Source organism: Odocoileus virginianus, chromosome 13 (assembly GCF_023699985.2).
Source record: "Odocoileus virginianus isolate 20LAN1187 ecotype Illinois chromosome 13, Ovbor_1.2, whole genome shotgun sequence".
Taxonomy (NCBI): Eukaryota; Metazoa; Chordata; class Mammalia; order Artiodactyla; family Cervidae; genus Odocoileus; species Odocoileus virginianus.
In genome coordinates, this window is record NC_069686.1 from 49721929 (window position 1) to 49734961 (window position 13033).

A 13033-nucleotide genomic window follows, 5' to 3' on the forward strand; every position below is an offset into this window, starting at 1 on the left:
ACCAATATTTAGAATCAGCCCACAGTACACAGAACAATTTACAATAATTGCTTCCGATTTGCTCAGAAAATGTTCATTGAAGTGCTCGTTAAACTTCAGGCACACAGATTCAGCTCACTAACTTTGTATAATCATGATGATGATCACCACTGAGCACCACTTAAAGTACCCATGATATTGGGGCATTATGCTAAGATGCTGCAATTTATTAAAATGATGCAACATATTTGAAGATAGGGAAAATAATCAGGCACGAGCCCTGATTACCTTTCTTTTCCATTTTAATGTCTTTATTTACACTTGAGAGCAGTGTGCATCTGAGAAAGGATGAGGCCATTGTGGTTGGATAGACCTGAGTGACCGTGAGTGTTTTGACATCATAGCAAAGTGCAGTTAGGAAACTCCAGCACAGTGCTGGTTACATAAAGTGGGCTCAATGACAGTACACTTGTTGTTGTCAGATATATTATTATTAATATGTAACTTAGAAGGAATATAAACACTTGAAGAAACAACTCCCTCACTTCATGCTGACAGGAGAATAAATGTCTGTGTCATCTTCCAGACACATGAAAGGAAGTTAAACTATCTTCTCCAGCTCCAGTTTCCAAACACTCCAAAAATAGAGTGATTATGTTTAGAGAAGCAAACCTTAAAGAAAATTGCCTCCATGAAACTTGAAGAAGGAAACGCAGAATGCCAGGCCATCATAACATGCTCCTGAGACAAGCATTTCAGCTCAGTCAGTGGCAAGATACATTGACTTAAAGGGGCAATGTTTTCATGGCCAAATGATCATAGCTTAATGGAGTTTTCTGTGAGCAAACTAGAAAAAAAAAAAAGTGAGGGAGATAGTTATCATTGTTGTTCAGTCACTCAGTCATGTCCTACTCTTTGAAATCCCATGGATTGCAGCATGCAATGCTTCCCTGTCCTTCACCATCTCTGGGAACTTGCTCAAACTGATGTCCATCAAGTCAATGATGCCATCCAACCATCTTGTCCTCTGTCGTCCCTTTCTCCTCCTTCCTTCAATCTTTCCCAGCATCAGGGTCTTTTCTAATGAATTGGCTCTTCATATTAGGTGGCCAAAGTACTGGAGTTTCAGCTTCAGCATCAATCCTTCCAAAGAATATTCAAAGTTATCTCCTTTAGGATTGACTTGATTGATCTCCTTTCAGGCTAAGGGACTCTTAAGAGTCTTCTACTGCACCACAGTTCATAAAGATCTGTTCTCCAGTGATCAGCCTTCTTTATGGGTCCAACTATCACATCCATACATGACTACTGGAAAAAACATTGCTTTGACTAGACAGACCTTTGTCACTGAAGTAATGTCTCTGCTTTTTAATATGCTGTCTAGGTTTGTCATAGCTTTTCTTCCAAGGAACAAATGTCTTTTAATTTCATGGCTGCAGTCACCATCTGCAGTGATTTTGGAGCCCAAGAAAATAAAGTCTGTCACCATTTCCATTGTTTCCCCATCAATTGCTTCACTATTGCCATTTAGTGATGAGACTGGATACCATGATCTTAGTTTTTTGAATGTTGAGTTTTAAATCAGCTTTTGTCTCTCTTTTACCTTCTTCAAAAGGCTGTTTAGTTCCTCTTCACTTTCTGCCATAAGGGTGGTGTCATCTGCATATCTGAGGTCATTGATAATTCTACCAGCAATTATGATTCTGGATTGTGCTTTACCCAGCCCAGTATTTTGCTTGCCAGGAGAAATGTCAATTATCTCAGATATGCAGATGACACCACCTTTATGGCAGAAAGTGAAGAAGAACTAAAGAGCCTCTTGATGAGAGTGAAAGAGGAGAACGAAAAAGTTGGTTTAAAGCTCAACATTCAGAAAACTAAGATATGGCATCTGGTCCCATCACTTCATGGCAAATAGATGGGAAAACAGTGGAAATAGTGGCCAACTTTATTTTTCTGGGCTCCAAAATCACTACAGACGGTGACTGCAGCTATAAAATTAAAAGATGCTTGCTCCTTGGAAGGAAAGTTATGATCAACTTAGACAGCATATTAAAAAGCAGAGACATTACTTTGTCAACAAAGGTTCATCTAGTCAAGGTTATGGTTTTTCCAGTGGTCATGTATGGATGTGAGAGTTGGACTATAAAGAAATCTGAGTACTGAAGAATTGATGCTTTTGAACTGTGGTGTTGGAAAAGACTCTTAAGAGTCCCTTGGACTGCAAGGAGATCCAACTAGTCCATCCTATAGGAGATCAGTTCTGGGTGTTCATTGGAAGGACTGATTTTGAAGCTGAAACTCCAGTACTTTGGCCACCTGATGTGAAGAGCTGACTCACTGGAAAAGACCCTGATGCTGGGAAAGATTGAGGGCAGGAGGAGAAGGGGACGACAGAGAACGAGATGGTTGGATGGCATCACTGACTCAATGGACATGTGTTTGGGTGGACTCCCGGAGTTGGTGATGGACAGGGAGGCCTGGTGCGCTGCAGTTCATGGGGTCGCAAAGAGTCGGACACGACTGAGCGACTGAACTGAACTGAACTTTGCATATAAGTTAAATAAACAGGGTGACAATATACAACCTTTATATACTCCTTTCCCAATTTTGAACCAGTCTTTTATTCCATGTCCAGTTCTAACTGTTGCTTATTGACTTGCATACAGGTTTCTCAAGAAGCAGATCAGGTGGTCTGGTATTCCCATCTCTAAGAATTTTCCAGTTTGTTGTGACCCACACAGTCAAAGGCTTTAGTGTAGTCAATGAAGCATAATTAGGTGTTTTTCTGGAATTCTCTTGTTTTTTCTGTAATCCAACAGATGTTGGAAATTTGATTTCTAGGTCCTTTGCCTTTTCTAAAACAAGCTTGAACATCTGGAAATTCTCAGTTCAGATAATTTTGAAGCCTAGCTTGGAGAATTTTGAGCATGAAGCTGAAGTTGAATGATTCTATGAAGACCTACAAGGCCTTCTAGAAATGACACCAAAAAATGATGTCTTTTTCATCACAGGGGATTGGAATGCAAAAGTAGGAAGTCAAGAGATACCTGGAGAAACAGACAAGTTTGACCTTGGAGTACAAGATGAAACAGGACAAAGGTTAATGGAGATTTGCCAAGAGAATGCACTGGTCATAGCAAACATTCTCTTCAAAGGACACAAGACACAACTCTACACAGGGACATCACCGGATGGTCAATATTGAAATCAGATTGGTTATATTCTTTGCGGATGTAGATAGAGAAGCTCTATACAGTCAGCAAGACAAGACCAGGAACTGACTGTGGCTCAGATCATGAACTCCTTATTGCAAAATTCAGAGAAAGATAGTAACCTCTACAATTAAACTTCTTCAGGTTGCTAATTCTTCTGCAAGTTGATTAATAAAGAATATATGCTGCCACACTTTCTAAAGTGTGAATTTATGTCCTCAGTCATGGAATAATCATACAGATAGCTCAAGTAACTAGCTTTGTTCTTAAAACAACTGTTGCATCTTAAAGAAACAACAAAAGTGTTGAGTCTAAATCCACCTTAATTCTTCTAAGATAAGTGAGCTGAGAATGTGAGATCAAAGGCACTGGCTCCATCAGATGACTCATTAACTGCTCCATCACTTATGAAATGTGACACCTTATGCAAGCTACTTTAAGAATCTTGCTGAGAATCAGTTCCTTCAGCTATACAATGGGACTGATAATAGTATGTACCTAAGTCAGATTATTGCAAAGGCTAAAGGGAAGCATTCTTACTTGTGCCTTGCACAAAATAAGTGTTCATGAAATGTTAATTTTTATTATATTCAAGTTACACAGAAAATATATGACTTAGTAGGCCATTCCATTCCTACAAGTTACCCTTTATTGGTGCCTCTATATCTTAACATTGTATGAACCTATCCCCAAAGAACAAAGGGATTTCCTATGACTCAGCAGGTAAAGAAATCACCAGCAATAAAGGAGACTCCGGAGATATGGGTTCAGTCCCTGGGTTGGGAAGATCTCCTGAAGGTGCAACTGGCAAGCCATTCCAGTATTCTCATATGAAAAATCCCAGTGGACAGAGGAGTCTGGCAAGCTAAAGTCCATGGGTTGCAAAGAGTTGGACACAGCTAAGTGACTAAACACAAAAGAACAGGGACAAAGTCTTTCATGAAAAGAATTACAGAAATATCAAAGATAAAATTGCAATAATTAATAAGGAATCAATAGTCAAAAACTGCAAATATAGGATATTAACTGATTTTAAAAATATTTTCCAGGCAAAACATTTTTTGACATAAATTGCACCAGTGTTTTTTAGTTCAGTTTCCCAAGGCAATAGAAACAAAACCAAAAATAAACAAATGGGACCTAATGAAACCTAAAAGCTTTTGAGTAGCAAAGGACACCATAAACAAAATGAAAAGATAACCTATGAAATGGTAGAAAATATTTGCAAATTATGTGACTGACAAGGGCTTAATTTCCAAAATATATAAGCAGTTCATGTAATTCAACAACAAAGAAACGAACAACCCAATCAAAAAATGGCAGTATAGATATTTTTCCAAAAAAGACATACAGGTGGCTAATAGGCATATGAAAAGATGCTCAACATCAATAATTATTATAGAAATGTGAATCAAACTGCAATGAGGTACCACCTCACACCAGTCAGAACGGCCATTACTAAAAACTCTACAAGTAACAAGAGCTGGAGAGGGTGTGGAGAAAATACAGCCATTTTACACTGTGGGACTATAAGTTGGTGCAGCCACTATGGAAACAAGGATGGAGGTTTCTCAAAAAAAAAACAAAAAACCCAAATATACAGTTGCCATATGATCCAGCAATCTTACTCCTGGGCATATATCCAGAAAACAACTATAATTCAAAAAGATGCATGCATCCCTATGTTCATAGCAGCACTATTTACAGTATCCAAGGCATGGAAACAACATAAATGTACATAGACAGATGAATGGATAAAGAAAATGTGGTACATATATACAATGGAATATTACTCAGTCATCAAAAAGCATGAAACAATGCCACTTGCATCAACACAGATGGACCTAGAGATTATCATACCAAATGAAGTAAGTCAGAAAGACAAATGCCATATGATATCACTTATATGTGGAATCTAAAATACAATACTAATCAACATATCTATGAAAGATAAACAGACTCAGATACAGAGAACAGACTTCTGGTTATGTCGGGGAGAGGAGGGAAAGAATGTGAGTTTGAGATTAGGAAAGGCAAACTATTATATATAGGGTACATAAACAACAAGGTCCTACTGTATAGTACAGGAAGCTATATTCAATATTCTGTGGTAAACTAATGGAAAAGAATGTGGAAAAGATACATATATGCATAACTGAGTCACTCTGCTGTACAGAAGAAATTAATGCAGCATTCTAAGTCAACTATACTTCAGTAAAATTAAAAATGTATTTTCCATTTTCATACAAAGATTTTCTACAATCGTTTCACAAATCAGTATCACCAGTGAAATCAAAGTGTCCTAATTCTTTTCTTCCCAACATTTGGAGCCATATAATATGCTCCTTATCTTCATTTTCTCTTTTACCTTTTTAAGCAGAAACATGTCTAAAATATCCAACTTTATCTTCTAAGAATATTAAATTGAACTGTGCTACTTAAAGAATATTTATTTTTCTATACTCTGGTTACACTTCCAATTTTTTTTTTTGAAAAAAAAAAAAAGAGGGAAAAGGCAAATGTTTTAGACTTTCAAAAAAAGGACTTTTTGTCAGGTTTGGAAGAAGAAGAACATGGTGAAAGAACACATTATCTTTGGGAAAATAGCAGGAGGCAAACCAGATCATCACTCATCACTAACAGAAGCTAAATAACACAGTAAGGTACTAAGACATGCTGATTTTGCCAGGGAAAAATGAAGCAGAACCAACACAGTATAATGAGGATGATCTTGGGACCAAAAAAGCCGCTTTAACAGTGGGCATACATTTGAATCCTAGTGTGACCATTTTAGGTTCTTTTTCCTTGCTCATACTCCCAGGATAAAGGCCTTAAAAAAAGCACTGGTATTTTAAATTGCTCTGTCTCACTTGCTGAATTTTGTTTGTTTGTTTCTTTCTTAGGCAAAATTATTTTCCCATGTGACAAGAAGGATGCTCTGGAGAGCTGCACTGTGAAAGTGCAGAGAACAAAAGTGACAGCAGGCCTGGAGGATTAGAACAATGACAAGGGAAGAGAACTTACCTGTGGGCACGTGCTCCAAGGTCCCCACTCAGACATGACACATTCGTTGGGACACAGAAGAGAGCAGGACTGGGTTTCTGGGGGAATCTCATTCTGGTTGCACAGGCTGTTATCCACAGCTCCCCCTTCACCATCAGCAGCATTCATGCACCTATAATGCAAGATCATAAGATAGCTTAAACACTTAAAACAGTGAGGAGTAAATTTAAAATAGTTATGATATATCCTAATTACTTACCCTCAAAGATAATTAAACATAAAATAAGATTGATAGAGAAACCAGGGCAAAAACAAAACAAAACAAAACCATTCAGTCAGCCAGGCTTTGAGTAAGTGAAAGTCGCTCAGTCGGGTCCAACTCTTTGCGATCCCATGGACTACACAATCCATGGAATTCTCCAGGCCAGAATACTGGAGTGGGTAGCTTTTCCCTTCTCCAGGGGATCTTCCCAACCCAGGGATAGAACCCAGGTCTCCCGCATTGTAGGCGGATTCTTTACCAGCGGAGCCACAAGGGAAGCCCAACCAGGCTTTATTGAGTAGTAACTCAGGGCAGAGCCATTCATTCAGCAGAGCAGGAAAAGACTAGACAATACTCATCTTTGAAGAACTCTCCATCTAAAGAGATCTACAATATATTTACTTAGGTCTTTTCAGTGTAACAAATCTTGAACACTCTCCTCTGAATAAATCCATCACTTTGTAATAACTAGGCCTTGCATTGTTCCTATGACTCTCTCAGACGTTTCCTGGACTTCTAGCTCAGAGCATCTAAGGTTCCCCAGTTTTTGTTCAATATACTTAAGGTCATGGCAAAGTACTGAAAAAACAATTGAACATATTTTTCTTTTAGGTACTTTCTGCATTTCAGTAAGGAATTTTCATATAATAAACCAAAGGGCAACATACAAGCATTTTCATGCAGCAGTTGAGCATGTGCTACTGATGCACATATTATTGTTGCTTTAAGATAAATGCTGATGAGGATGGGATAAATAATCATGCTGCTGATTTAATCAAATTAAAACCAAACTGTTATACTGCTATATACCTGCCAGAATGGCTTATATCAAAAACATGGAAAATAGCAAGGATTGGCAAGAATATGGAGCAACTGTAACTCTTCTCACTCTGCTGGTAGGAGCATAAACTCTTTGGCAAACTAATTGGTAGTATGTCTATTAAAACTAAACATATAAACACAATGTAACCCAACAGTCCCACTTCTATTTATATACAGAAGACAAATGTGGATCCCACTCCACCACAAAAAACAAACAAACAAACAAAAAAACCTGCCTGGAAATGTTTATGGCATTACTATTTATAATTAGCCAAAGTGAATTAATAGTAGTATATCTACAATAGCTATTCAGCCACAGTAAAATAGACAAATATATTGTGATAAACTCATTGAATTAAGTGCTATTAAGTAATGAGAATTCATTTAACTATTGTTGCATGAAAGAGCATGAGTGGAGCTCACAACCACAATGTTGAACGAAAGAGGCTGGACGCAAAAAAAGTACAGACTGCACAGTTCCCTTCATGGACACTTAATAGGCAATCCTCATCTATGGTGTCAGAAGCCAGAATAGCACTTACCCTTGCGGGAATGGTTATCAACTGATAGGGGCTTACGTAGTCCTGGTAAAACTTTGTGTCTTGACCTCTGGATTGGTTACACAGATGCGTTCATATTGTGAAAATTCATGGAGCTGTACCCTATGCTGTGGGCAATTCTCTCCATTTATATTATATCCCAACTCAAAGTTAATGTTTAAATTATTTTCTCAAAACTATTTAATAAAGACTTGCTGTATATAAGCCTCTTTTGTTTGGTGTTGGAATACAAAGTGATTTGTTAATAATGATTCATTTATTAAATATTTTGAGGGGTTTACTTTGTGCCATGCCCTTACTTGGGTGCTAGGGTACAAAACTGAGAAAAAAAGGACAAGATTCCTTCTTCCAATGATAATGATCAAAGAAAAGGCGAAGATGACAATGATGATAAGATAAATGGCGCCATTTGCTAATCTGCTCCTTTCAGATACAAAGCCACAGCCAAGGAATAAGCAACTTAAGAAGGCTGTGCTGGAGAGCTTTCGCTGGAAAAGCTTTTAGCTTTTCCAAATCATGCTATGCTGGAATGAATTATCCTATGCATTAGGAGTTTCTTTTATATAATTTTTTTTTATTAAGGAAAACTGCACCATAGTCTATGACCTGGTACAAAATAAACTTTATAAGGTGCTAAGTAATTAAAAAAAAATAGATACTGTATAAAGCAGGGTAACAGAAAATGGTAAACAGAGAGGAGATGTAAGTCATGTCTTCTAATGTAGGGAGGCAAGGTACAGAGTCATCTATAGACTTTAATTTCTCCTGTGGTAATAGTCAATACTGGAAGGAGGAACCACTAAATGGCTTTAATGCCTTTCCCTGGGCAAACTTAAAAGCTGAAAATTGCTTTCCTTCTTGCCTGCACACTCTTCGGCTGGTATTCCTTTATGATTTTGCTGAAAAAAGAAAAGGTAATACTTCTGGTCAATGGTGTCCAGTTGGACATATGCATTAGTCTTTCTCTGCTCCCCATATGCCACAAAAACAATAGCAGAGGAATTTATTACAAAAAAAAACAGGGGAGAGGGAAAGGCATTATCTTGCAAGGACAAAAACCACAGGAAAGGACAAAGGCAACGATGGGAAATAGATGGGCTGGTGGTGTCTTAGCACACAAAGGAAACAGATCACTAAACCTTCAAAAGAAAACAAAGAAAGTCATTCCACTGACACATCAGAATGCATAAAAAATTCAGGAATCTGTGGCAGCAAGTACCTTTGGAAATGTGAGTGAAGGTGAGGCAGAAAAACTGGAGGATTTATTGTAAGCATGCTTATGTTTAAGAAGTACCTAAGCTCTGAGATGCCCTTTCCCAATACACAGAGCTAGGCGATGCCCCCAGCCCTGTCCCTGCTGTTAACTGAAGGTTTCCTATCTGTATAGGGTCACAAAACAGGTTAGCGAACACATGGCCCAACTAAGGATGGGAACATCATACTGATAACAAGGTTTATGGAAAGTTAACATAGTGAACAAAATGATCACTACCTTCACAACTTAAACAATGCACATTTATTATTTTACAATTTTGTAGATCCAACATGGAACTCACTAGACTAACATCAGCACTCTGGCAAAGCTACATACGTTCCTGGAGGCTCTAGGGCAGAATCATTTCCTAACCTCTTTCACAGTCTAGAAGCCACTCACGTTCCTTGGGGCCATGGCCCCTTTCTCTCTCCTCAAAGCCTTGTATCTCTATGTGTCTTGCTTTTTTCCTTTCCCATCCCCTCATCCATTTTCAAGGACACTTGTGAATAAGTTGTTCCCATCCAGAAGATCCAGGACAATCTTCCCTAATCGCATCTGCAAAGACGCTTTTCCTATTTAACGTAACACATTGACAAACTTCAAGGGTTAGAATGTGAATATTTTTGGGAGCTATCATTCTGTTTACCACATTAACCTTCGTTCATTGGGTTCCCAAAATACAGGTTTTTAGGATTATCTATTTAACATGTGATTTAGGAAGAGAGTCTTCCAGTGATTCTGACAAGCACAAAAGTAAAGACTTGTATAGACTGAAACTGAAGGTGTTCTCAAATGAAAACGCCCCTGCAGTTACATATCCTGCATCAAAGTCTTTGCCATATCTCCCTCTTTGCTCATCACTTTCATTTCTACTCAAAGTCATTACAAAACTGCTTTAAAGCTCGGCTATATTCACGATCCCCACATCCCCCTCCTCCCTATTACCTCTTGGCCTTACTTTAATCACACTTTTATCATCATTCCAGACAAAACTGATATCATCAACAGACTCCCCTTTGCCAAACTCAATAGTCAATTCTTATTTTAGTAAACTTCTCAGAATCTTTGAAACCACTGATTATATTTTCTTTTTTGAAAATCTCTCCTCTTGCCATTTTTGGATTGAGGGCTAGGGTTCCAAATACAGCCACATTCTCAGGTATTGCAGGTTAGTACTTCAATACATAGATTATTTTTTGTGGGGGGAGACAGAGTTCAACCCATAACACATGATATTTGGTAGCTGTCCTATTTTTATTATACCAGGCTTCATCCATTTGAGCAGAGAGGTATGGCTTAAAGGCCCTCTTGTTCAAGTGTGTTTTTCCTCAATCAACCTGCCACAATTCTGCCGGTAGCAATTTATTCTCTTAAAGCTTTCCTCTCTCTCCTGGGACTTTGCTTTAATACTGCTAAGAGGCCAGGCTGGGATGAGAGTGAGGGATGCCACAGCTCATTTACACGTATTACCTGATAAGCTAGGCTAGTCAGTCATTTCTCAAAGCCGGGAGAAAATAGGACACAAGAGACAGATTTTGAAGAAAAAGAGGTAGAAGCCCAAGTCTGTGACAGCCTGAGCAACTAGTCCCCAGGGGAAAAGGCAGTGAACAATGGGAAAGAAAGACAATACGTTTATGAACCCTTTGCCTGGGTTGGTGATGAGGAGCACCTCTGCAATTTTGCCAGTGGCTATTTCTTTCAACTGTCTACCAGTGACTTTGTGACAATGGGACCAAGTCTCAGAAATGGTGGATATATACTGAATCACTGAATAAACTAAGTTCACTGGTATTGAGTAAAACCAACACAAAGAAGTTGGGTGTGCCCTGGCAACTGACTTCAATCTCAAAGATAACTCATTAGGGAGTTACCCAATTCAGGCATGGTGTGTTAATTTGAAATGAAGCTTCCCAAATATAGCCAGTCCATCCTAAAGGAGATCAGTCCTGGGTGTTCATTGGACGGACTGATGCTGAAGCTGAAACTCCAATACTTTGGCCACCTCATGCGAAGAGTTGACTCATTGGAAAAGACCCTGATGCTGGGAGGGATTGGGGGCAGGAGGAGAAGGGGACGACAGAGGATGAGATGGCTGGATGGCATCACTGACTTGATGGGCATGGGTTTGAGCAAACTCCAGGAGTTGTTGATGGACAGGGAGGCCTGGCATGCTGCGATGCATGGGGTCGCAAAGAGTTGGACACGACTGAGCGACTGAACTGAAATATAGCAAAATGACATACTACACTCATGCAACTGAAAAGATGACTATACTATTCTTGATTTCTTCTTGAGCTTACATACTAAATCATTATTTATGATTAATATTTTGGCTCATGCTTCTTCTCTAACATTCATTGTTATTTTCCCCAGTTGATAATAAAATCATCCTCCTTTCTTCCCAAATAATTTCTAAATAGATCTTTTTTTTTTTTCTTTTGACTGCACCAACCAGCTTGTGGGATCTTAGTCCCCTGATCAAGGATTAAGACTGTGCTCTTGGCAGTGAAAGTGCTGAGTCCTAACCACTGGACCACTGGTTCAGTCAGTTCAGTCACTCAGTAATGGCTGACTCTTTGTGACCCCATGGACAGCAGCATGCCAGGTTTCCCTGTTCATCACCAACTCCTGGAGCTTGCTCAAACTCATGTCCATCAAGTCGCTGATGCCATCCAACCATCTCATCCTCTGTTGAGCCCTTCGCCTCTGCCTTTAATGTTTCCCAGCATCAGGGACTTTTCCAATGAGTTGGCACTTCACATCAGGTGGCCAAAATTTGGAGTTTAATATTCAGGATTGATTTCCTTTAGGAATTACTGGTTTGATATCCTTGCTGTCCAAGGGATTCTCAAGAGTCTTCTCTAACACCACAGTTCAAAAGCATCAATTCTTCTGTGCTCAGCTTTCTTTATAATCCAAGTCTCACATCCATACATGACTACTAGAAAAACCATAGCTTTGACTAGATGGACCTTTGTTGACAAAGTAATGTCTCTGCTTTTTAATATGCTGTAGGTTGGTCATAGGTTATTCTCATATTACTTTCTGAAGTCTAATTGTGAAGGTTTAAGTTGACTTTTTCAATGTATTGACACCCAAAATTAAGATAATGTCCATCAGCTATACTAACCATAGAGCAAAAGAGTGACCTGGCATCATAGTACAAATCATCTAATTTGTCAGCAGTGACAGCCATACATCACTGGAGGGATGTGATGGTTTTCCAAGAAGTTGGTTTTTCCACTGAAGTCACTTGCAGGAAATGTTCAGAATTGTGGCTGCCATGCAGATAGAATTCCACAATACACATGGCAGCTCAAGGGTCTATGCGTTCGGGAATACTTAGAGATGAGCAGGGACTTCCCTGATGGTCCAGTGGCTAGGACTTCATGCTCCCAATGCAGGGGGCCTGGGTTCAATCCTTGGTCAGGGAAATAGATCCCTCATGCTACAGCAAAGACTTGGTGCAGCTAAATAAGTATATAATTTTTTTTTAAGATGGGCAAAAGCCAGAGGATATGGTTTGAGAGTGTACTTGGATCAGCAACACTGTTGTTTTCATAAAAATATGTAAATTCCACTGTCACATTTCCCAAATGTCTCCATGGCCACACACCTGATTTTCCTAGATTGCGTTCCTCCTCCACAGCGCAGGGACCTCAGCTCATTGTGGATTTTGCATGGAGACCAGTGCTCTACAACCCAGGAATACTGATTGCACTCACTGTAACATGGGACTGCCTCATGCACCTGTCAAGAACAGGAAAGGAGAAGAAAATTATGTGGAACTATCCAAGTCATGGAAAAACAGCCTGTCTTTTAGTAAAGTCTGCTGAACATAATCCAGGAGCTATAGTCTGGCTCTAAGAGCCAAACTGCATTCCCCAAAAGCAAGATATATTTGGCTTCTCTGAAATTACTACTGTATCTAAAAAAA

General features: G+C 39.0%; 1 protein-coding gene across 1 annotated transcript in view; it reads right to left on the minus strand.

Moving 5' to 3' along the window:
- The window catches only part of THSD7B (thrombospondin type 1 domain containing 7B), a 970494-nt gene that overhangs the window by 111317 nt on the left and 846144 nt on the right, over window positions 1–13033 (minus strand). The window contains exons 16-17 of the mRNA XM_070476270.1: window positions 12713–12846; window positions 6219–6369 (exon numbers count right to left, since the gene is read on the minus strand). Coding sequence (XP_070332371.1) covers window positions 6219–6369; window positions 12713–12846 — 285 coding nt within the window. The remainder of the gene's footprint in view (window positions 1–6218; window positions 6370–12712; window positions 12847–13033) is intronic.